The sequence below is a fragment of the Mustelus asterias genome, chromosome 26 (assembly GCF_964213995.1).
Source record: "Mustelus asterias chromosome 26, sMusAst1.hap1.1, whole genome shotgun sequence".
NCBI classification, from domain to species: Eukaryota; Metazoa; Chordata; class Chondrichthyes; order Carcharhiniformes; family Triakidae; genus Mustelus; species Mustelus asterias.
This window is the reverse complement of record NC_135826.1, coordinates 6085413-6112262: the sequence shown is the minus strand read 5'-3', so window position 1 is coordinate 6112262 and position 26850 is coordinate 6085413. Positions and strand designations below refer to the sequence as shown.

General features: G+C 39.8%; 1 protein-coding gene across 7 annotated transcripts in view; it reads right to left on the bottom strand.

Moving 5' to 3' along the window:
* Nucleotides 1-832: 832 nt before the first annotated feature.
* The window catches only part of LOC144479443 (phosphatidylinositol 4-phosphate 5-kinase type-1 gamma-like), a 103333-nt gene continuing 77315 nt past the window's right edge, over nt 833-26850 (bottom strand). For 4 of the 7 annotated variants that reach the window (XM_078198110.1, XM_078198111.1, XM_078198112.1 and 1 more), the window contains 3 exons: nt 22418-22568; nt 20747-20821; nt 16410-16787 (listed from right to left, as the gene is read on the bottom strand). In XM_078198110.1, coding sequence (XP_078054236.1) covers nt 16650-16787; nt 20747-20821; nt 22418-22568 — 364 coding nt within the window. In that variant the 3' untranslated portion in view covers nt 16410-16649. Of the gene's footprint in view, nt 13394-16409; nt 16788-20746; nt 20822-22417; nt 22569-26850 lie in introns of those variants that run through there. The other 3 variants (XM_078198113.1, XM_078198115.1, XM_078198116.1) reach the window with 2 other exon arrangements.

The following is a 26850-nucleotide window of genomic DNA, read 5'->3' as shown; positions in this document are numbered from 1 at the left end:
ATGCTGGAGATAATGGGTACCTTGAATCCTAACATGTTCGACAGTCATATCTCTGCAAGGCTGCACAGACTCAACCTAAATAAACTGATGCTTTCATAAAGCTTCACTGCTTCCGATTCCTGACATGCAGGTCTCACGACAACACCAAAGTAAGTTTGCCAGATTAGATGGGCAGCACGGTGGCACAGTGGTTAGCACTGCTGCCTCACAGCACCAGGGACCTGGATTTGATTCCTGGCTTGGGTCAGTGTGTGGAATTTTCACATTCCCCCTCCGTGTCTGCGGGGGTTTCCTCCGGGTGCTCTGGTTTCCTCCCATAGTCTAAAGATGTGCGGGTTAGGTGGATTGGCCATGCTAAATTGCCCCTTAGTATCAGGGGGACCAGCTAGGGTAAATGCATGGGGTTATGGGGATAGGGCCTGGGTGGGATTGTGGTTGGTGCAGATTTGAAAGGGTGAATGGCCTCCTGCCCTGTAGAATTCGGATTCGGAGACCTCCAACGTGAACAATTTTATAAGTTTACCTGGCATTGCTGCCAGTCACATACAACCAGAGCTTGAGGAATCAACAACAAAAGTGCATCAACTTTAAAATACAAAGCAAGGCGATTATATGGAGCTAACTGACTAGGATGGCATAGCATCAGCACTCTCAAAAAACAATGCTTCAAATAGAAGGACTACTAGATCAATGGAAAACGGTTTCTGTACAACTCTATAATCAGGGATTTTCATACCAATTACCATTAGTCTAAGTGCACAGGTTGATCAGAGAGAATGTTTAAAAATATTGAATTCAATTAAAATGCATTTTAAAAACCAAACAACAGACATTCAGCAATGTAGTGTTTTATTATAATGTTGACATTTCATAAGAAAAAACAGCAGCAAGAACAAAAGAGCTATCAAACGAATTTCATCCAACTTCACAAACCTAATTGTTTAAAATCAGGATTAAAAATATGCATGAGCAACACACACGCTCCATTTTAATACAAGTCTATGTTCAGGTGCCCAGTCATTTGCAAAATGTAAATGAGCCGGAGTTGGAAAAAAAAATGCTTTGAGCTTTTGGAACAGACTGCAGCTGAGCTCTGGAGTAGAACGCGATTCTGAATGTTAATAAAGACAAAGGTGCCAAAGGAACATTCCCTGTGCAGCAAGGGTTAAACACACTACCTGGAAATTCATTAACTGAAATGAAGACCTATCACTGGGTCATAGTATGAAGCAGTTTCACATTGCTTACTACTTATAATGGGGGAATGTGATTTAACCCCTTGTGCACTACTTGCCAGCTGCCAGGCACTAATACACTAATCAATATCAAATAGTCTTTGATTTAGAAATACACCATGGGGGGAAATATTTCCATGTCTTTTTATGTACAATCATTAACAAATATATACAAAAAACAGCATATGTACAGAAAAGAAGTTAGTTGAGCCACTGGCCTGAGTTTTAATAACAATACTATCAGGAACAAAGGGACAATAACACATCACAGATACCTTATAAATCAGGAAACTTGTTGTCAAACAAACTTCATGATATTTGTGCAGGGCTGTATTCCTGCAAATTTAAAACTAACTATATTCTATAATTTAAATTTACAAATGCTATATATTTTTGTTGCAGTGCTTGAACAATGCCTGAATAAATCAGAGGCTGTGGCATGTATTTGTGACATTACATGGTAGCAATCTTATCCTTTCCATTGAAGCAAAACACTAGTACCATACACTGCCACACTGTAAAACAAGAGCTCTTCATTTCATTCCGTATAAATTGTGAATGCATCCAATCATTCTGGATAAGGTGCAAAACTGTTTAGAAGTTGGCCATTGTGCCTGCTGTTGCATTTGGCATCTGCTGCTATTGTATGTCTGCTAAATGCTATCACAATGGGTGAGAATAATTGCATTATAACTACAGCATCTCCAAATACTCACGATCTTCATAGATAATTCAAACTTAATTTTGCTGAGACATTTGATTAGAAGTGTCAGGAGCACTGGAATGCTTAAGTTTTGTGCTAATAATATCCAATTTAGAATATTTAACCAAAAAAATTAAAGGGTCCATTAAAGCCATGGTGCTTTGAAGTTTGTAGCATCACCGCAAAGGTTGCTTTATGCCAAGTTTCTCACCTCTTAAAAGTGCTTAATAATGTGGGAAATGCAGTTTTGCAGCAGCTCTCCAGTAACTCATCCAGATTAACATGCCATAGTCCTCAAATCAGAATGCAAATGCAAGTTATTTGACCACTGGAGGCATAGCATCAAGCTAGATGCTATGCTCACCAAGTGTCCACACTATCCAGAAGTCACTGAGTAGAAATCAAGAGATATAGATACTAGCCAATGTTCCCCTTCCTGGTTCAGGAGTATTGCATCAATTGTTGTGCCCTTGCACCACTCAACACACACCTGGGTTTGAAGCTAAGACTTTCTCATTTTTACAGTCTAACTGTGTATTGCTTGTCCCATTTAGACCACTGGAGGGAGTCTCAATGCACATTTCAGACCAATGTTAAAAACAGTACGTTTTCAGGAGAAGAGTTTATCTAGAAATGCAGAGCAATAAACACCGACAAAATACTAACTTTATTGCATAATATTTCAGTCTGTGGATTTGTAATACATGAGGACTGAAGGGTCGTATTGCTCAAATCTAATGGGACAGAACTGACAAACCAGTTCAGGAATAGAAAGAGATATCAGGAGATCTATAGGATAATCAGATGAGGTGCAAGTTACGAGGGAAGGAGATTGAAGTAAACAGTACAAATTGTCCTTCTAAAGAGATTGTGTGTTCTGAAGAGATGGTGCAGTTGATTTGTCAATTGGCTTGTTCAACCTAATGATCTAGTTTTAGTATCTCCTATATTAAGTCAAACCAGATAAAGTGTCGAACCTTGAGGTTGGATTTAACGGATTATAGGGGATGCTACAAATATTTAAAAATCCACTTACTCTCTTTTAGCACTTCTTACATTTTACAGGAATGGAATAATATTTTTCTGGAGGATGTTTCACTCTGAAGTTAAAGGAGGGAGCAACAGGACTTCCAGCATAAAACCCCTCAAACAAGAGGCATCAGTGTAAGGTAATGCTCAATGCTGAGTGTTAAGATCATTCTGCAAGACTCTTCATATTAGTATTACACAAGGTAGAATCAGGAGATGGGATACTTTGGGAGGAAGAGGAGTGGGCCGAGTTAAGGACAGAAAAATAAGTTTCAAATTCTGTTTTAACTCAATCGGAATGCGAAACTTGTGCTTTAAAGTTACAAATTAGGCTTTGCTTCCTAGGTTCTGCTTTGTGCGCCTTCCTGAATGGGTTTTTCTAGAAAAATGATTGCAAAATATCACGTCTCCTGGATTACTCAGATTCAGAACAATTTCCGGTATCAAAAATTCCTAAACTATTTTTCTCCCAACAATTATTTAATAAAATCACTGCTCAAGATCAATAACATATGAAGCCTGACTTGATCATTGATACTAAAAAATGTACTTTGCTGTACACCTGGCATACCCTATCCAGCCAACATTCCAACTAGAAAAATCTCAAACACCTGATGAAACATAAAACAGTTAACAAAACAGTTTTGCCATTGGGTTTTATTTAGTGTATTGGTAGAATTGTGCTATAGGAAAAATTGTACTGAAAGTCAATACATTTTGAAGCTCCCACAAACCAGTACCCATACATTTACCCTGAAGTTACACAGTTCGAAATACTCCTCAAATAGTTAGATTTTGGGAAGCCTGGATCTAATTGCATTGTTGGGTGCTCATCACATTTCAAGCACAAACAATTTCACACCACTGAAATTCTAATGGCAATTTTGATGTGTGTCTATAGCTAACTAGATTAAATAGGCTGAATAAATAACACATTTTTACAAAGTCTTAGGATAACAAGCAAACTGACTAATACTCATAAATGAGGAACCAATTAGCAGAGTTAAATCGATGTCTACTCATTTGCTCCAAACCACCTGTAGAGAGAGAGAGAAGCAATGGATTTTCTGTGAGGTCAGTCTGAGAATGTGTTCTCAAAAAGTCACTAGTTAGGTTAATAGCAAAGGTTAAAGTTTAGGGAATACCTCTGGTGCAGGGCAAAACTGAATAAGCTTGGCTGTGTTAATGACACCAGTTCCTGGTATGCTGATATTGTGCAAATACCGTAGTGGCAACACCAAAGCAAACTTTTCCCAATCGGAGGTGACTAGTGGGAGGTTGAAAGTGGCCAGTGGCAGGTTCCTTGTGTTATACAGGCATGTCTGAAGCCTGTGGCAAGAACATACCACAAATTGAATGAAAGGCAGATAAAAGGGATCTGGACAATGTAGACAGATGTTCATTTTTTAAAAAATATCTATTCCTGGGGTTCTGTTTGATTCTTAGTTAAAAATCTTGGAAAATACAAAAAAACTTCTGCTGTCCTCAAAACTTTCAATCAGGAAGTACATTTTAAATAAAAATATAAATGCCTGTACTTCTAAACTGCAACTTAAAAAAGAACTAAATTAACTAGGCACTGCCATGTAATATTTATGTTTAAATTACCCAGCTGACCTGCTTACAGTAGCACTGATTTTATAAAGCTAAAAACATCTGAAAAATATTTTCTTCACATTTCTTTTTAACAGAAATCACAGACTACCATTTAAATTTCAGCAAAAACAATGACATGCAAATGGCGTGCAAGGTCTAATATAGACACCCAAGGAGATCAATTCATTGTCGAAACCAGTGGTTCCCAAAGGGTGCGGGGTGCCTCACTGGTGCGGCGAGAGAGGATGGCAAGTGTAGCGGGAAGATTCAAGGACAATCAAAGAAACATTTAAACATGGATAGATATTTTTCCAAAGTGAGAGCAAGAGCATCAAGTGATGCATTGTTTTATACTTTCTGGATGTCCCATGATCATATTATAAAGTAGTTGTGTTCTATGTTATGAATCAAGCACTGCTAGTTGTTTTTTTTTGTTTTTGAATGTATTTCTTAGCAATAAAAAATTCGGTGTGGCGCCAGCAAATTTTTATTCCGAAAGTGCGGCCCAGTGAAAAAAGTTTGGGAACCACTGATCTAAACTGATAAACTGTGCAAAGCAACTCCTGAGATGGACGTATATTGAAATATTACCAATAACAAGGAAACATGGGCAATTGGAAATGTGAAGTTTTTACTTATTCCTCCATGAATATTCCTCCCTCCACCATTCTATCTCAAGTACAGAACAGCCATTAATTCACAATATTTCTCATCCTTTTAATCACCAAAAACTTGGTGCCGACATCACTAAATCCCACGTGTTTATAGCCACTGCCACGAGATACTGTAAATGATCATTCCGAAATAGCTTCTGAGTATCAAGTAATTTGAAAAGATCCACTAAATAAAAAAAAGGTTGGAAATTCACAGCAGCTCTTCAGCACACAAAACGAAGGATGGATTGAATGATACATCGGGTAGAACCAATGAGGTCTCCACTGAAATTTTCACACGTCTCTTTTAACTGTCGACTTGCACTGTGCATTTCTGACATGTTAAAATTTTGGCCTGTGATTTTGATTTTAAAATGGAGCAATTCCAAAAGCTAGAAGGATTTGCATTTGTCTAACATTTCTTCTCATCTCAAATATGGACTGGGTCGGGTGCTCTGCAGAGTGAAAACAAAACCAGACATCCAATACTTCCACTACTTTGTCCTCACATTTCATGCCAAGATATGAAAATCATTTAAAATGACTGCTGACAATTAAACTATTAGACATTGGCTATTTTCCATTCCTGATTACTTTGAGTATGCGATGAAATTTATTGACATGAAATTAAATAAAATTTAATTTGTAAATTAAATTTGAATCAAATGTTAAATCCTATATTCTGCATCTGCTGACACAGCTATTGTGACTGGTCTCTCGCTACATGAGCAGACCATTATTATTGCAGCCCTGCAACCTCTATGGATACAGAAACAAACTTTACACAGGAGAAAGTGACTTCTACACCAGCAAAACGTTTCCAACCAAGAGGCGCAAATTTAAACAACTGGAAAGTTCATTTTAGCCTCTGTCACTATTAAATACAATGCTTGTTGTTTAGAGCTGTTACAATAATCAATATTTTAATACTGAATCAGAAAATGCCGTGAATATCAATATCATCAAGGCTCAGGATACCACAAACACTAATAAATAACCAAAACCAATATATAGATGGCTTGTTATTCTAGTTATGGGGCAAAGATCACCTACATTTCTATTCAAGTTATCAATATATTAAAGATGCAAATGTTGAGAATCTGAAATAACATTGGAAATGTGCAGCAACTCCACTTGAACCTGAAAAGACAGATTCACCCTGAGCAGCAGCATATCCAGCGTTGTATTTTATGCGCAAATATTAATGATAGCGCTATCGACAATGTGCAAAGGAAAGGAAAACGTCACGAGATTGAGAGACTGCAGTTAAGTTTTCAACAGGGTCAGAAAACTTCACATTAGTGGAATTGACGTAGGAGAGCTGATTGCACATTTTGCAGAAGCCGAGCTATACAATTTACCTCATTTTTAACTCCAGTCGTAGGCACAGGATACCATCGCTTTCCATTTACTGTCAAGCAAGATATGAAACAAGGTCACCTTTGTTCACTGGAGACATTACTCTCATCCTACCATTCCAATTCTCCTCTCCACCCATCGCCCATCCCCCCTACAAAGCATCAAATGGGATACCATGTTACGAAGGAATAAATTGACCTACCTGTTCTGCACTTCAGTGGCTATTAGTCACATATGAATCTAAGGCTGCATGACAAGCTTTCAAACTTCAGAGGACTGGGTAGTCGAGCCTAGTTGACAGACAACTTTGCAGTGTATAGCACTTGAGAAAAGAATCCTAGCTGACCAAACTGTACCAAGGCCGACTGTAGCTGCCTAATTGCAGTGATCAAACCCCGGTGACACTCGAGCTTCATGTGGTTCAAAAAGAGAACTACCTTGACAAGTGCTAATATTTCTAAACCCTCTACTTTTCAAAGTAAGAACACACCTGTCTAGCCATTAAGCCATTTAAAAATGAAAACATTTAAAATGCAACAGCTCATAACTTGTTATTTTTCATGCTTTCAGATGAGGCATGACGATCCTTCCAATTAACAGTCTGGGGTCAAAGCACTTTCACAGAATGAGAACCACACCTCAATCCATTATCCATCATAGCCAGGTACTCTCACGCCACTACATCAATTTAGAAAATAAATATGTGGAGCGAGATCTGAGTGCCTCTGAAACAAAGTCCCAACGTTCATTGCAATTCAATATTCGCTGCGAAGGCCAGACAGAGCATGATTGGCAGGAGAAAGAAGGTCGATGAGTGCAGCTGCAATTAAAGCATAATTTCCATTTCAATTAGATTAAGTACAAAATGTTGCACGATTGAAGGATACAGCTACTACTTTATCAGAGAAATGAACTTGCCAGAAAGAGATCACAGATCAAGTTCCCCTGCAGAAGGACATTCACACTATTTGCTCCATCCATCAGACTGTGTGCGCGCGCATGTGCGTGTCATATGTAGGTGGGAGGGGAAAAAACAATTTTATTGCTTAATTGCAGCCATCAATGGTTCAACCATGGATTGGCATTGATTTGGGGAGGGAAGCAGAAATGGATCATCTTAACCTGGAGGAAGCTTATATTTGAGACGACCAGTATGGGGTTAGGGAACATGGAAATAGTTATAAAAACCAATTATATTTGGTTGTTTTTAAAAATAGATTACTTTTCAACTAGGTACACAGATGAGGAAGAAATGAGAAAAAGACTGCTCCAATCTATTAATTATTTCAGTAAAAGATTGAAGGACATCATTCATATGCATGTATCAAAATGCAAATCTCTCCTCCCACCCTTGGGTATACATTGTGGAGACCCAATTTCTAGTGCCTTTAAGAGCTTTTGTAATAAATCAAAGAATTTTAAGTGTGGATAATTCCACTTAAAACAGATAGCTCACATTGCACTGGATTTGTTTATATCCTGGTTCACAGCACATGGTTTAAATCAGTGCCCGGGCACCGATGCGTATCCATTTCACTTCTTCTGAAATCAAACACTCAACAGGTCTGATTACTGAACTTCTGAAAAATTTAACAATATATTTAAATGTTGCATTAACAACGGGCTGCATCAGCACATGTTCTTAAATCACTGTGAAAATACACTTTTCCCCCATTCCCAGCATCTGGACGATGTGAAAGGACATGAGTACTGGGTCCACACATTACATCCAAGCCTCCACAATCAAGATTCTCCAAAATTCAGGGCATTAATAGTCAGAAGTTGATCACTTTCACAGCTAGAGAAAGCAACGATTTAGCACTCGAGATCCTCATATCTATAAGAGGAAGTTTATAGCAAGTAAACCATATTTAAATTTTAAATCAATTTTAGGGCACCAGAACTTAGAGACAAAAATTTAGTCAGGAAGAAATACATAGGGAAAAGAAACTTGCAAGATTTAAGTAATTAGTTTAAAAATGTTTAAGGATTCTGATTGCGAACTAAAGTTCAATCATTCTAATATTGCTCAGGGTGTGTTATGAATTATCAAATGCATACTCGCTAGAAGCTGATCATATCCGACTCATACTACAACGATAACAATGCTATTTTAATTGTTAATCCTTCAGTGTAATCAACGCTGTGAATCAACAGCAGAGAGCAAGTTTGGCAACTATGTACCATAATCAGCACTAAAATGGATGGAAGTAAACGCAACAAAATCAGCAGTACAGATTTTTTAAAATTGGGTGATTTGAAAGTAGCTGTTAAGTAGCAGCAGTTCAGGCAGCTGTTAAGAACCAAGAGGCTTTGTTGTTTTTGTTTAGAAAGACATGTATATATAATGATTTTCATGACCTCAGGATGTCCTGAAGCACTTTACAGTCAATCAAGCAGTTTTGAAGCATAGTCACTATTGTAGTGTTAGGCATCAGGACCTCCCATTTCCTCATTATACTCATGCCTCTTATCTCCATTCAAACATACATGTCCAACCTGAGCGACTATCAGAAGGATTTCCAAATGCAAGGTGAACAACAGTTAGTATTGGACACAGTGAGAACCATACAGCTGACAATAGTGATGAGGAATCCAATCAGGTTGGCTTTGTAAACATTTTGCAAGTTTACAGCCTGCAATCCACTCTTTAAATCAATTTAAGGCATCAGAAATTCAAGCAACAACAAAGTTGGATTCTCCTCTGTACTGTTCTAACAATATACCTCTACCGTTAACTTCACAACACCACCCCCCTCCCAATAAATTATTAGTGGGGCTTCCCATTGGCCATACTTGTGGATGGAAGTCCTGATCTAATGGAACATTGAAGTATGATTGCAGGTACATAAAAAGTCCAAGGGGTCCAATTAACGGGTCTCTGCACTTTAAGGAAAAATAATGAAGCAACTCAGCATTTACATAGCCTCTTTCATAGGTTAAGACATTTCAGAATACATAGAAAGTAGATAAGCTGGGATTGTTCTCCTTAAAGCAGAGGAGGTCCAAGAGTTCAAGTTATGAGAAGTTTTATTAAGAGTAAATAGGAAGGAGCGATTTCCATTGAGAGGTTGCCCAGTAACCAGAGAACATAGATTTAAAATAATTAGCAAAAGAAACAAGAGTGAGATGTTTTGTATAAAGAGAGTTATGATGACTGGGAATGCACTGCTGGAATGGGGATTGAAAGAAAATTCAATAGCACCTCCCGAAAGGGAATTACATACATGTCTGAAAAGGAAATATTTTCAGGGATATGGGGAAAGAAGAGAGTTGGATTAATTAGACAATTCTTTCAAAAAAATAGCACAAACATGACAGATTGAGTGGCCCATCTCTGTGCTGTCAGATTCTGAGATTCAGATCCTCAGGGTGTACCAAAGCACTTCTCAAATCATTTGCATTCATCAGGATAAGGTCGCAAGAATACCAATTGTAAAGGGAACAACAATTTATACTGCACAAGAAGAAAGTGCTCATTGGCTGGCAAGTGGACACTGGTAGGTAGGCATTGCCATGAGGAATGTACCAGGTAACAGTTCACTGCCAAGCTTTTGTTTAAATTCCAACCAGGCAGATTGGCTGATTGAGAGTATACAGATGTAATGAGAAGGACCATTAAGGACATCATTTGTAGTAATGGTTTATTCTATTTCATGCCTTGTGAGCAAGTTAATTTATGTTTTAGTCAGCCTAAAATTGTATAGATATGCTGTCCAAACCTTCCATCTTTCAACTGGCAGGCTTTTACCTAAATTCAAAGCAGGTTGACTCTGTGGGAATGAACCAGGGAATGGCTGTCCTCCAAGCTTTGCTTAGTTGAAAAAGGTGCAGTGCATGAACATGCTTCTTCTGTCTGTAAAGGGCAAGGCCCGTGTTTGAATATACGTAGCTTCTAACACACGCAAGTAAGCCACACTGCAAGCCTGACTAAATCATCATCATTAGTTGTCAGTATAATTCTTAGCACGATCAGGATTATTTAGCAAGTCAATTACGGAATCACATCTAATAATGGGCACTATGTTTTGAGTTTTATAAGCACAGGCTGGTTGTGCACAGTCAGTACTTTGTTGTGAACAGCCGAAGGGACAAGCTGTTTGATACAATCTGTCAGTCGGTTCATTCCACAGTGTTTGAATTTAAACAAAAGCCTGCCACTTGAAAAATGGAAAGTTTGGACAGCATGTCTATACAATTTCAGGCCGACTAAAACATAAATTAACTTGCTCACGAGGCACGAAATAGAATACACCATTACCACAAATGATGCCCTTCAATGGCCTTTCTCATTACATCTGTATAGTTCAGTTATTAGCCTCAGCTGCTTAGGAATCCACTGAATAAGGGATGTAAAAATACGCAGGTCATTTAAGACAGAGTCAGAACTATCTATGGGTACCAAGAAATGTCAGGACTATAGAGAACAAACAAAGTTATATATCTGGCATCCGACTAACTGGAATTCTTTACCACCACATCGGGTAATGTTCCCTTAATACAAATCGTCACTTCACCAGAGGCAATTACAACGTTATCTGGAACCTGCACTTGTATACTGTATTGTTTTATACTTTTATTAACGTATTGTTGAACATTAGAAGCAAAAAGAATACTGTTTCTTACTTCCCGAGTACTTGCATATTCGTTTATGCTACAAGTATTGCGCTGTATTCCATTGGTAAATGGACGGAACGGTGGCACAGTGGTTAGAACTGCAGTCTCACAGCGCCAGGGATCTGGGTTCAATTCCGGCCTTGGGAGACTGTGGAATCTGCATGACTCCCCATGTCTGCATGGGCTTTCTCCAGGCGCTCCAACTGGTTTCCTCCCACAGTCTAAAGATGTGCAGATTTGGTGGATTGGCCATACTAAATTGACTCTTAGTGTCCAAAGGTGTGTAGGTTAGGAGGGATAACGTGGTAAATGTGTGGGGTTACGGGGAAAGGGCCTGGGTGGGATACTCTGTCGGAGAGTCGGTGCAGATTTGATGGGCTGAATATCTGCTCTGTAGGGATTCGATGAACTCCCTGGTAAACAACATTTTTGATTAAGAGACACCACCCATCCCCTGTGCATGGCAGATAATAAGGATTTTACTCCATGAAGTTTAAATCCAGGATCCTTATTTGGAATTTGTCCACTAATAAGACAAGAAAACAGATAATTCCAAACCAAAATTCAAACAGAATGAACCAGTGAGTAAAAGATGTATGCAAAAATAGGACCGAATTGCCTGTGTATGAAGGGCCAAATTGCCAGGGCTAATGGGGCTGTAGTTTGGGTATCCCTAAATTAACAGTTGGATGATGAAATTGGAGTGGAGGGTGAAAACTGTTAAGTCCTGTTGTGATGGATGAGCTGGGAAGAGCAACTCACTTTGCTCAACTCTATCTATTTTGTAATCTGGATTAGGAATGTAATATCCTTGACACAATTGCAAGAATCGAAAAGGTACATGCAAGGTTTGCCAAAAAGTTTGATCTGGCAGCTCGTTTCATAGCTACCTCAGTGCAATGTTTATAGTTGTTAGATAATTAATCATATATATTTTGGAATTTATCACACAATACACATTAAATTTTTAGATTGCAACTTATAAATTTCCTGACATTACAAAATTCAAAACATTAAGCTATTCATATATAACCTGCAATTCTGTACTGCAGGTCTAGAGGAGTATTGTTTGTTAGGAATACACATGCACTTCAGAAACATGTGTCACAGAAGCAAAAAAAAAAAGAGATGCTTGTCAAATATTGGTGCCGAGATACATCGTCAGGAAAATATAAAGGAAACTTTATTCTGCATCTAACCCATGCTGCTTCTGACCCTAGTGTTTGATCAAGTAATGCAGAGGAAGCTTTACTTTGCATCTAGCGTGTTGTAGCATGCCTGATTCTAATCCTGGGCGTCTGATTTGGAAAAAAAAACGTTCCATCCCATCGAATATTTCTCATCCTGATCAACAAACAAAATAAACACTAAAGTCATAAAAAGACATGCAGCTTTTATATATATGTACACAGAGTTTCTGATTGATTGCCAAAAATCACAATACTGCTCTGCTTTCTACACCCCTCTCCCCATGAAAAATAAATAAAATGGCTGAGAACTGCATATATTCAACATCATTCAGGAAAATGCACTCCTGCCATCTGAGGCATATTCAGTTTTGCATTGTGCTTCCAAGTTTATAGCTACCAGTGTTTCGGTATAACTCAGATTTGTACTTTATATTCACAAACAAATTTGACTAACACTTGTGCAAAAATAATCTCAGCACAAAATGAACAGTTTGATTGCTCACACATGATTTACACAACTGGAATCACATTGCCAAAAGCCGCATAGACTTGGATAAACAAAAACATATACATTCACTGTGAGCTTGATCATGGCACTCTGCAATCAATTTGTGAGGACAAAATCTAATTGAACAGGCTTCGGCTGGACACAGACTACTGAGCAGTGATTTGTCTCTGACAAGTATCGACCACATAGAATCACATGATATGGTTGCTGTGCACGGAGAGTTGGGCAGAAACTTTGTTAACACGAACGAACAAGTTCACCTGCCGGCCCATTACCCCCGCCCCCAACAAAGTGTCATAGATTCCATTCCCCCAACATGAACTCTGTTCCAGCTGTTTTCTTTGCCCAGTTTCACATACTACATGTTGTAACACATAGGGCCCAGCCACGAGCAATGATGTCTTATTCGGATCCAATGGAGTGAGGCAACTTCTGACCAAAGTAAGTTGTTCTTCTGGAAGAACATTCCTCTTCATTCTTCACAAGCGATCTGGTAAGATTTACTGATAAAAACAAAACACAGAATAATATCAGCGTGTATCCTTTTGTGCTCCTGGATGTTGGCTCTATAGGTGCTTGCATACCTCTATTTCCTCACTTTAGCAGCTATTTGGCACAATGAGTGCCAACAGGCCATGTAATTATGGATGACCAATATAAATGGGCTGACTGTCATAACCTAGATATTTGCACATGCTTTTCAACAGTGATCACCGAACAGCAAAAAAACAGAGGAAACCCTGACTGATCTTCCCCCTTCTCAGATAAAGGGTCAGTTGTAGCCTGTCTACCACAACCTATGTTGGGGTCAGCCAACTCAGCATTGGCAAAGGTTTGAAGTTAGGGCTACCCTGATGTCATTATCTACTAAGGGAGGGGACTTGTAATAGTTGCACCAATTTTGGTGCAACTATGTGAAGCACTTGAAATCGATGCAGTAATTTAAGTGCAAATACCTTCATGACGCATTAGCTGGAAATTTACCAGCACACCCGCCCCGAGGCTCACAGAACGGCATTCTCCATTGGCCTCTGGCAAGGTGTTACAAGCCTCGGGAGGGGCGAGGCGGTAAAATTCCAGCAATCGTCAACTGTGCTGGTTCGGGACATGAATATTAATTATGAGGTCCTGCTCACTCCACAATTTTCTTTAAATATCTACAAGAAATCAGGATTGTTCTCGAGTATTGCTCTATGATCATATTATACAAAACCAGCACTGCCAGCAATGGCTTATTTAGGGCTATAATTAACAAATATAAAGTATGTTTCTATTTACTTCTGCTGTAAACTAGTTGGTATTATTTACAAAGTGGTTGAACAACTGGGAAGCTGATCACTTTCCACCTCATCCCCACTACATGACATATACCCAAAGTGGCATAAGATGGACGACACTCCCTGCCCACTAAGCACACCAAGGTCAAGCACAGTATAGATTAGGTGGATGCTAATGCTTTCCAATAATGCTCCTCAGCCTTCAAAAAGTGGTGCCTCCTGCACCAGTGCAACATTTTCCCATCTCTCGTCAGCTAGTAATGAAAATGGGTAAATTTGGCAACCCATGCTAACTAGGGTCGAAACTACCCAAACCACATAACTCCTACACAGTCTGAGACAAGGGGACTTTTGTTCCCATCAGCTTGGGCTAGATCACACTCCAGAGATGTTTAACCCACTGCAACACTCAGCATCTTTCCCAAATCCTAGTGATAATGAACTGCTTTCAAAAGCTGATCACTTGGTTAAAGTAACTTGATCATCTATTTCCACTGTATTTATGACCCGCTGACCTGTATGGATAATAAGAATACGGTAAGTACACCGCTACATTTAATAGGTAAATGCTTTTAAAACAGTTGGATAATAGGCAGGGTAAGGTGCCACCAATATCAATTCTTCTGCAAACATGTAGATATCAATTATAGGCCAACTCAAATTTAGTTTGCATCATATTTTTCATGCTCTGCACAGGCAATAGGCAAACATTAGCCACCACAGCAGTTTGCAGGAAGTAAAAATTGATATTTTGGTGGAAAACCCACCGTCAAGCATATATCTATAAAACAATATAATTTCACAAGCAACCAACCTTAAAATAACTCAAACTGCCAGAATATTAGCTTATTTATTTGGCCAAAGTTTAATACACAAGTTTGTTAGAATTTGTAAAGAAGGACAATTGCATAAATATTGCAAGTCATTTTTTTATAAATTTCTGTTAATTTTATGACCCCATTTAGTTCAATGAGATTAAGAGTTCAAGTGAAACCTGGGAACTTGTGACAATATTGTTTTAGAGAGTATTAAATATAAATTTGTAACTCAACCTTTAAACCACATCCAATATTTCAAATAAGGCTACGAACCACTTGCTTTACTCATTATTACAATGCATGCACTAGGCAATTCAAAAGCTGCATGATCTCAAATTTTCTAACACAAACATTCAAGTGGTCATAGCATGGGAAAAAGGTCCAATCATAAAACAGAGCACATGTAAGTACCACCAGTCAAAATTGAAACAGCACAGAGTGAGTCCACTGTATGTTCTGGATGTAAAATAGAGCTTTAAATTCTAAGGCTGGGAGAAAATGAATGTTTAAGAGCCTACACAGTTGTTAAGAATGTTGAGTTTATTCTTCAGGATAAAAAGGAGACTTCAAGCTGCTCTAATTAGATCACAGAATTGTTATAGTATGCAAAAGGAGGCCATTCAGCCCACTGTGAATGAACAATTCACTTAGTGCCATTCCCCCACCTTTTCCCTGTAACCGTGCACCTGCTTCCTTTTCCGATAACAGTAACTGCATTTTGAATGCTTTGATTGAACATGCCTCTCAGGCAGTGCTTTCCAGACCTCAATCACTTGCCACGCGATAAAGACTTTTCTCAAATCATTTTTGCTTATTTACTCTTTCGTGGGATGTGAGCGTCACCAGCAAGGCCATCCCTAATTGCTCTTGAACGGAGTGGCTTGGTAGGCCATTTCAGAGGTCAGTGAAGAGTCCCCACATTACTGTGGATCTGGAGACCATTAAGGAGTGGGAAGGTGGCTGGTGACACTCAGTGCAAGGCCTGAACTGATTCACAATTTCTTTATTGTGAATTACTTCTGGTCAATCGGTTTCCCAGAGGACACTGCAGGTGTGTACAGATGGGGACAACTCAAGTACGGAAGCTTCGTCGAAAAACAGATTTTGATTTATAATAAAACTGGTCAATGACTCCAGTAATTAAGGTTCTAGTTTAAAAATACAGCAACCACCGGTTTGACCTTGCAACAAAAAATAACATGGTGGTGTATTAATTATGAACTGCATCTTTTTGATTGAGAAATTCTGAGGCTACAGTAAGTTTCAGAAGATTACCCAAGTAGGAAGCCCTGTTGATTTAAAAATGATAAAAATTGAGATCACAAAGTCTTTGAACATTTTACCATACAATGACAACAGCATAGTAAAATACCATTATTAAATTACCTTCCAATGTCACCAAACCTAAAGCCATGCAACCTGTGTTAGTGCTGAGTTGAATGTTCATTATAAACCAAATGTATGTACTTCCTCTCTTTAGAAATAGACACTTGACAAACATTGACCAAGAGTACAAGGGTTATTTCACATATATCACATGTTGTTCACTCCGTAACTATCAGCTTATATATAGACAAAGGCAAAAGAAAAACAAATTAACAAACTGAATGCCATTTGCAGCTTATATTCGACTCAGTACTAATCCTACATATCACCACACCTGCTTAGGTACCTACTCTTAACACAAGTTTTTGAAGGAAACGGGACATTACACTTACAGTTTCACTTTCTCCGTCAGAAACTGAACGTACTTGAGAGCCATAGTGAAGAGGAGAGTAAATCCACACCCTCTCTTCTGCACACTGAATAGCCGGAATCAAGAAGACACAAGAAGAACAGAAATAATGGAAAGCAACAAAAGAAAGAAAGAAGAAAGGCAGTAACAGGTGAAAAACAGGTCATATGTTACATGTATATCTAGAGCATGAATATAGGAAGGCTAAAGGGAATATGTCAGCAGCACTGCTGGTAGCAATGAAACCGTTTTGTGGTGCACTGGCTTCCATGCGTTATTATCCCCACAAAATGTTGAATTCTAGCAAGTGTACATTTATCTTAAGAAAAATATTGTATATTCAGCCTTCTTTCTGTACAATAAGGTAACATTGTACAAAACCATTAACACCAAGTTCAGCTTATGTTCAGGTTGAAACCAAGATTCTCTTTCCCATCAGGACACTAACAATTTACCAATCCTTTCACTCTAGCTTATTATCTCAACAGATAGCAACAGTCCTTCCTAGAAATTATTCCTTCAAAAGTAAATTACTTGCATAAAAGAATTTTGAACCACTATCATTGCAAATCGCAGACTGCTAAATCCTTGGCAATACAGTGTCACTTTCTCATATAGCAAGATGTCTCATTACCATATCTATAATTATTTAGAAAGGGGCAATAAATTCTTCTGGTTTTCTGTTAGCAGTCAGTCAGCTGATCTCAGCCATGCTAGTAGAGGAATTACAGTGGTCCACGTGTACTTAGACTGGGATAGATGGAGAATAGAATACATCTGATTCTCATCACTAACTAGGTGGGAAGATGAAGTGAGGTGACTGAGTACATGAATGAGGAGTGGAAAGTGTGTCTGGCGCACACACACACCCCATGAAAGAACAGAATTGGACACTGTGGTCCAAGAGCCTGTTGAACCACTGTGGTCAAATTGGCTACTGATACTTAGCGTCAACATTCACATAGCTGGAAGTTTGCTCCTGTAGCATGATGCCCTGAAAAGGGGCTATCAACATCTTCAGAGGTGAAGGGACTAGAACAGGTGAGAAGTTTCTTTAAAAAATTTGACGCTTGCACATCCTTCATAGTCCTTTATCAATTTTGCTGCCTGGGGAGGGATTTCCTTTTATTCAGCCGAGCAATTATTAATGATACTTATAAGAGAAACTGCAACTGACTGGCAACAGGGCTTTTCTCAGATATTGTACTTAACATTTTGATAGAATTCATTGCTGTTGCTGGTTATGAAATATTTGAAGAAATTCAAATGAAACAAAAACACTCAAGTGGAAGTTGTGTAACAGTCACTTCCTGAATATTAATGAATGAGCATTGGCACAGGCTTTAATCACAATCTATTTAAGCTCCACGGAGGTTAACCAATTTTGATGTGGAGATGCCGGCGTTGGACTGGGATAAACACAGTAAGAAGTCTCACAACACCAGGTTAAAGTCCAACAGGTTTATTTGGTAGCAAATACCATAAGCTTTCGGAGCGCTGCTCCTTCGTCAGATGACGAGCTCCGAAAGCTTATGGTATTTGCTACCAAATAAACCTGTTGGACTTTAACCTGGTGTTGTGAGACTTCTGACTGTGTTTAACCAATTTTAGCATATTTAGGATTTAGCACCAAATGTGAAGGCAAGTAGAAAATGGGTGCAAGAGCCTAAAGCTTCTACAATACTGCCCAGTTCCGTGCTCTCAGGTCAGGTGCAGCATAGGTTAAAGCTCCCTCTACACTGCCTCAACAATGTGCCTCAATCCCAATCTCAGCAAAACACCAACTATGCGAAGTACAACATTGTCCTCGTCCAATAACAGCACCCTGCGAGATAACCAATATAGTGCCAAAATAAATTTTTCCCCCATTTGGCTCATGGACACGAGCAACTAAATTGAGATTGGACAAACTCATCTGAGGATGCTTATGGCGAGAAGATAGGGAAATTTTAATTCCAAACATATCGGGTTTCAAGCCACATTGCAAAGACACTTTACTGAGGGCATCAACAATTATGTTTAAATATTTTAATTGGATGATAAAGGCATCATAGACTAGACGAAAGAGAGAAACCACCAAGGCTATTCTTATGTCATTTTTGTCAAAACTTTGTTCAATTTCTGGTACTCTCGGATTAATGGTAACATGGCATAGCATAGAATCCCTACAGTGCAGAAGGAGGCCATTCGGCTCATCAAGTCCGCACTGACCACAATCCCACCCAGGCCCTATTCCCATAACCACATGCATTTACCCTATCCGGTCCCCCTGACACCGAGGGAGAATTTAGCACAGCCAATCCACCTAACCCTTTGGACTGTGGGAGGAAACCGGGCACAAGGAGGAAACTCACGCAGACACAGGGAAAATGTGCAAACTCCGTACAGACAGTGACCTAAGCTGGGAACCAAACCTGGATCTCTGGCGCTGTGAGGCAGCAGTGCTAACCACTGTGCTGCCCTAGTCACTGTGGAAAGAAGTGAACTTATCACATATATTGCTCTTCACTTGTAACCTTTTAAGGGGCCAATTAATCTTTTTAACCAATATATTGGATAGTAGCTGAGGCCAAAACATTGTCCGATTTCAACAAGAAACTAGATATAGCTCTTGGGGCTAAAAGGATCAAGGGATATGGGGGTGGAGGAGGAGAGAGAGTGGGGGGGTGGGGAAAGAAAATCAGGATATTGAATTTGATGTTCAGCCATGAATATAATGAATGGCAGAGCAGGCTCCAAGGGCCAAATAGCCTACTCCTGCTTCTAGTCTCTTTTTCTATTTTCCCCATCACTTACAATGTATTTTAATAACATAATGAATTAGCTCTTATACTGAAATTGTGTTTGAAGAAAATTCTGAATCTTCCCTTTTCAGAAAGTTATAAGTAATGATAGCAGTGATCCTATGTATCTTGCCAGAAAAAAATGCTTCAAGCTGAAATACTGGATTGAAAACCCCAATGACATGTTTCAAGCTGGCTCAATATTGAGTTCACATTCTATTTGAATAATGCCTTGCCTCTGTATCACTATCTGCCTGTGATCTTATTCTTATAACATGTGAAATGAATGTCAGAAAACAATTAACTGAAGTTGGAATTTAACGTCACTTTTAAACTTTGAGGCGCTAAAATTGTGAAAGGTGGTAGAAGTTGAGCCCCACGTCTCCACAGCGCCATGGAAATCGGGGATGGTGGAGGGAGGCCTCCCCGCCCCCAATCAGTGCCTTCAGGATGGCCAATTAAGGTCCACTTAAGGGCTTCCTACCCGTGGTATTTTATCAGTGATGGGTGGGCCCTCCATCATGTGGAGAGGCTGTTTGTTAAACACTGCTAAGCTGCCTGTGGGTTGGAGAAGTGGGAGAGAAATACCTGCCCCACCAGAACATCTTTCCCTCACCAACCACATCCCACTCTCTTCCCTTTCCCAGGACCTGCCTGACTGGCCCTGGTGATCCCGATCCAGCATCCATGCTGCCTCTCTAGGATGGGTTCAGTGCCAGCAGTTGCTTCCACTCGCAAATGGTATTGCTGGAACCCAACAGCTGTCAGCCCTCTGGAGGCAGGATCTCATACCTTAAAGGAACAGGAGCTACCTAACTGCCACAGAATCTCAAAGAGCTAAAGTGGTAGTTGCTCCTAGCTTTTGGGTCTGCCATTATCCTGACAAAATCTCGTCGAGTGTGGAATACCCTATATGGCATTGTACAAACACGAACTTTTGGGAAAATCTCTCTTTCCTGTTTACTTCCAGTTGCCAAGTAGCTAATCTAACTCTATTGTCACATCAACTGTGGTGTTGGTGAAGCAGAACCTTTTTCTACAATGGAAATGCCAAGTTCCCACACTGATTTAGCACTGTTTTACGTTTCCACCACTGACTTTAATGGTCTGAAAAGAAGTTTCAAACTTTTATAAAGATGATACGGTAAACAATGTTAAAACAAAATTTAGGAACACAAATATAGAGGTGACAGTAGATCAACTCGGCAACACTCAGGAGTATTTTTAAGTACAACCAACTTACACTCTCATCAGAAATTGAAGTGGTTCGGGAACAAGTGCGTCGTGGAGAGTAAATCCAGTACTTTCCATCCGTAAACTGGATGGTGTGAGAAAAACACAACACAAACAGGAAAGGAGAAAGCAAGGATGGAAAGAATTAAGACAATGTAAATGAGGAAAACAGACAAAAGAATGAAAAATGTAACATGATAATGTCAACAAAAGGTAAAGTAAAAACAGTAAAATGTCCTAGATACCTAGTTATAACACTAACCTTCACAAAACTCTTATTTTAAAAAATTATTTGAAAGGCCTGAGGGCGGTGGGGGGGGGGGGGGGGGGGACACACACACAATGAACTATGGCACTCAGGAAAAAAATCAGTGTGGGGTTCACTTGAGTGGCACTCCATTCTATGTTTTCTCAAAAAAGTGACTGCCAGTTTGGCCTAATTGTCCACGCTAGCTTATTTGACACTTAAAGATAGACGGAAACAAGATTAAAGGAGGAATCAAAGCCTATAGGAGGTTGAGGGTAGTGCGAACATTGGATCATGTCCTTTGACAAATGGTCAGGGTGAAGGAAAAGGTGGAAAGAATTAATTTGTCTTCAACTATGACCCCTGCAACGAGGAGTCACAATAGAGCATTCACACAAGAAACAAAAAGGTTTTTTGATGTATTCCATGGTAATTAATGGTTTTACACAAACAATTAGTCTCTCAATTGGATGGCCTAAGAACTAGAATTTTTGCGAAGTTACTAGTGGAAAAAATCCTAGTACTGAGTGATATGTCTATCTTTCCAAGACCCTTTAACAAGTTAAATTAGCCAGTCAATCAAAAGTACCCTTGCACTCTGCACACACCTGCCTAGCTCTGATGTCGGATTACTAAGTCTATCACAGTGGGTTTTCGCTGTTTAAAATTTCAGTCAGGCATATCATTTTGGAACCATTTCTAAGTAGGCCAGTTGGTCATCAAACAACACACACACACACGCTGGAGCCTCCACTTGGTGGACAACAGATACCATAACTACCCATCAAATTAGAGCCTATGAGGGCACTATGTTGCTAGATTAGCTGTGATATGAATAAATAATGTGAAAGGTGAAGACCTTAAATAAAAGTTAATGTAATTTCGCAGCTCATATTGCATAATAGCCAACACTCAAAAGGCATGCAGTTTTGCCTTGGAACATCTGTAATCTTTCAAATCCATTTTAATTTTGTACAGCCCATCCAATTCCAAATGATTCCAAAACACACTGCTGCTGGAGTGAAGATGATAAATTGCGATAGATTTGACAAAACTCTCATGCAAGGTGCAGCTTAAGGAAATGACTCATTGATTCAAATACAGTTGATGTCATCGCAATCACGAGAAGCTAGGACGAACCAGCTCTTAGACTGGAGTTATGTACCCGGCACAAATTTAAGTGTGACGGCTCCCTGGAGGTGTCTCCCACATCAGGACATTGCTGGCATTAGTCATTTCCTGAGTTATACTTCTGTTTTTACATTAATATATACAAAAATACTTCATGTAGGTAGAAATACAACTGCACCCTTTACGAACAAATACAACATTGAGGGCTGCTCAACATGTTCCATAACATTGACTGAAGATGTTTCCCCTACTTACAAAATCAAAAATATTTATTTCAGCAAGCTGAAAGGTTGTTATACTCACAAAATATATGTCTGTTACAGGAACCTCCTCCTCCTCCTCCTCATCTTCTGCCTCCTCTGAGGCATGGCTAGCTGCTTCAGAGATCTGGCTCACAGTATCTGCTTCCAATGTAACAGTGGAACTTGTACGTGCTGATGCTGAAGGAACTTCCCTATCAAAAAAACAAAGACTCACATTTAAGGTTCAGATGAGACCCACTGTGGACACACATACATGCAATGACACACTTGACAAAATGTGATCATCTGCAAACCCACTGAGGAACAAAAATAGTGAACAGTATTGGGTCTAAATTCAATCCCTACAGTGTGTTAGAAAGCTGCAGGCAGAGTGCCAATATGTACTGGAATACACTAGGGGTACAGACAATAGATACATAGTCATATTGTGGGTGGCACAGTGGTTAGCACTGCTGCCTCACAGCACCAGGGATCTGGGTTAGATTCCCAGCTTGGGTTACTGTCTGTGCGGGAAATGTATGTTCTCCCTGTGTCTGCGTGGGTTTCCTCCGGGTGCCCCAATTTCCTCCCACAATGTGAAAGACGTGATGGTTAGGTGCACTGACCACACTAAATTTCTCCCTTAATGTACCCAAACAGGTGCCGGACTGTGGCGACTAGGGGATTTTCACAGTAACTTTATTGCAGTGTTAATGTAAGCCTACTTGTGACACTAATAAAATAAACCATTTGGAGCACAATACTTGGGTCAGCATTCTAAAGCACATTTATGTATAGCACTGGTACAATGTGCTACCGCATGTACAGGTATAACATACAACATAATGTACAGTTATATTGTGTACCTTCTCGATTGCACTACAATCAGGAAAACTGATTTTCCAAAATTGAGCTCTTTGGTCAAAATGGCGTGTTCAAATTTCTGAAATGCTATCACACAGTCAACTTTAGATAAATTTCCATATTCTACTTATTTCTAAAAGATGCACCATGGTACTGTTCTTAAAAACTGGACAGGATTGCACTTATTCAGTTAAGCTTTGCATTACACAAACATACCAAGTTTGGATACTGAACAAGATATATTTATTAACATGAGCTAGATTTGTACGTGCCCAGAAATGGTCTCATGGTTTACCCTTTATATGTAGGTTAGGTGGATTAACCATGCTAACAGAGAGGTTACGGGGATAGGGTGGAGGAAGGGCCTGAGTAGATACTCTGTCAGAGAGTCGATGCAGACTCAATGGGCTGAATGGCCCCCTTCTGCACTGGAGGGATTCTATGATTCTAAACAAATAAATAAATCCAAAGTAAAAGTACAAACCTTGTGACTTTGAAATTAACAAATTGTCACAAAAAACCCAGCTGGTTCTTTAATAATCTTTAGGTAAGGAGTGTACTGTCTTTACCGTGTGTGTGACTCCAGCCACACAGCAATGTGGTTGACTTTTAACTATGTACTGAAATAGCCTGGCAAGCCACTCACTTGTATCAAACCCCTACAATAACAACACATCTAAGAAAAAACTGGATGGATCACTCAGCATCCCCTGATCCTTTGGACACAGAAGGCACACTCAGCTTAGTCAATCATGCAAAGTCCTCTACCCTGACTTCTGTGGCCTTGTGCCAAAATTGGGAGAGGCTTTTTTAATAGATTAGTAAACTAACTGTCGGGCATAATCACACTCTCAGAATCATACCCTTCAGTAATGCCCCAGAAACCTCCATCACCATTCCTAGGCATGTCCTTTCCCGTTGGCAGGCCAGACCCAACCAAGATGACAGTAGAGTGATATACAGTCTGGAGGGAGTGTCCTTGGGAGTCCTCCATATTGACTCCAGAACCAATGAAATCTTATGGTATCAGTTTAAACATGAGCAAATAAACCAATTACTGATTACCACCTACTCTCCTTCAGCTGTTGGAACCAGAATTTGTTTTTTGGAGCAAGTAAAGAATGGATTTGGGTTTGCCCAGTCCATTAAGAATGAAGTATATTTGGAAGAAAACACTAAAGCTAACAGGACACAGAATGTACTCTGTATGGAGCCTTCTGCATCCATAGAGTGACTTCGTGGCTTCACTATTGACCATGTTGGCTAGCCAGAAGATCTGCCAAAATGGACCTGCAGCAAATGGTTAGACAACAAACAAGAGGAAAAAAATAACCATATCTGACCTCTCCCTCACCAACAAATTCATAATTGCAGTGGTAGAAGTGACCATAACGCTGCACAGGCTTTATGGAGTTGAACATTGGTAAAAGTGACCACTGCACCGACCTTATGGAGAGGAAACTAGTCTTCACATGAAGATACCCAAATATTCTATAACATTAACACCATGCTAAATGGAATAGATTCAGAACAGATCTAGCAGCTCAAAACTGGACATCCATGAGGTGCTGAGCCATGAGCAGCAGCAAAATTGTGTTCTATGGAATCTAACTTCATGGCCCAACATTTCCCTTGCTCTACCATTACCATCAGGCCAGGGGATTAACCCTGGTTCAATGAGGAATCGAGACATGCTTAGAGCAGTACCACTTATCAAAACAGAGGTGCCAACTTGAAGTTACAACACAAGAACAAGAAACAGGAGTAGACCATAGGACCTGTCAAGCCTGCTTCTCCATTCAATCATGGCTAATCCTGGGTTTCAACTCCATTTCCCCAGGCAGCTTCCCATATTCCTTCAGTCTGAGACACCAAAAATGTCCTTTCCAGCTTTAAATGTATTCACCAACGGAGTATCACAACCCTCTGGGACAGAGAATTCCAAAGATTCACAACACTGAGTGAAGTCACTTCTCGCCATAAACGATTGGCCCCTTCCTGAGACTGCCCTCATGTTTTACATTCCTTGGCCAACAGAAATCTCTCAGCTTCTACTCTATCCAATGTTATAATGCAACCAGTGATTACATTACAACAAATTCCAGTGTTATCACTGGTAGCATGCTGTGAGGGTCAGCTGACCCAGTAGATAATGTAACAAATGGCAAAATGATGTGGTGGTCAGCTGACCCGGTATAAATAGAAAGCTGATGGGAATTGAGGGGGGGGGGGACTGGTATGGCCCCAAGTGGTGGTGTAATGGAGTTTCTTTATTAAATATTTTTCTTTGATTTACTTTGTGAAGCTAATTCTTTTATTGGTTGCAACTGAGGTATCCTTACTGGCAGATGAACAATCAAGTCCCTTCTTGTATGTTCCTATACTCCGAACCCTTTGCAATAAAGGCCAACATGCTATTTGCCTTCCTAATTGCTTGCTGCACTTGTACGCTTAATTTCTATATTTTTGTACAAGCACACCCAAGTCTCTCTGAACATCAATGCTTACACACCTTTTAAAAACTATTCTATGTTTCTGTTCTATGGCCAAAATGAATAATTTCACACTTCCCCACATTATACAACATCTGCCACCTTGTTGACAATTCACGAAGGAGATTGTCAGCGACTCCAGGAAGCGTAAAGGAGAACATGCCGCTGTCTACATCAACGGGGACGAAGTAGAAAGGGTCGAGAGCTTCAAGTTTTTAGGTGTCCAGATCACCAACAACCTGTCCTGGTCCCCCCCATGCCGACATTATAGTTAAGAAAGCCCACCAACGCCTCTACTTTCTCAGAAGACTAAGGAAATTTGGCATGTCAGCGATGACTCTCACCAACTTTTACAGATGCACCATAGAAAGCATTCTTTATGGTTGTATCACAGCTTGGTATGGCTCCTGCTCTGCCCAAATGTAGCCTAATTAATTGTGCAAACCAGCCTCCCATCCATTGATTGTCTATATTTTCCGTTGTCTCGGCAAAGCAGCCAGTTATAATTAAGGACCCCACGCACCCCGGACATTCTCTCTTCTACCTTCTTCCGTCGGGAAAAAGGTACAAAAGTCTGAGGTCACGTACCAACCGACTCAAGAACAGCTTCTTCTTGCTGCTGTCAGACTTTTGACTGGATTTACCTTGCATTAAGTTGATCTTTCTCTGCACCGTAGCTATAGAGTGGGTGGGGTGTGGAATGGACTGCCTGCTGTGATAGTGGAGTCGGACACTTTAGGAACTTTCAAGCAGTTATTGGATAGGCACATGGAGCACACTAGAATGATAGTGGGATAGCTTGATCTTGGTTTTGGAAAAGGTTCGGCACAACATCGTGGGCTGAAGGGCCTGTACTGTTCTATTCTATGACTGTAACACTACATTCTGCACTCTCCCCTTTCCTTCTCTGTGAACGGTATGCTTTGTCTGTATAGCGCACAAGAAACAATACTTTTCACTGTATGCCAATACATGTGACAATAATAAATCAAATCACTTAACCGGTTCATATCTCTTTGCAGCCGCTCTATGCCCTCCTCACAATTTAGCTTTCCACCCAAGTTTGTATCAGCAGCAAACTTGGATACAATGCTCCTAATCTCTTCATCTAAATCATGAATACAGATTAAAAATAGCT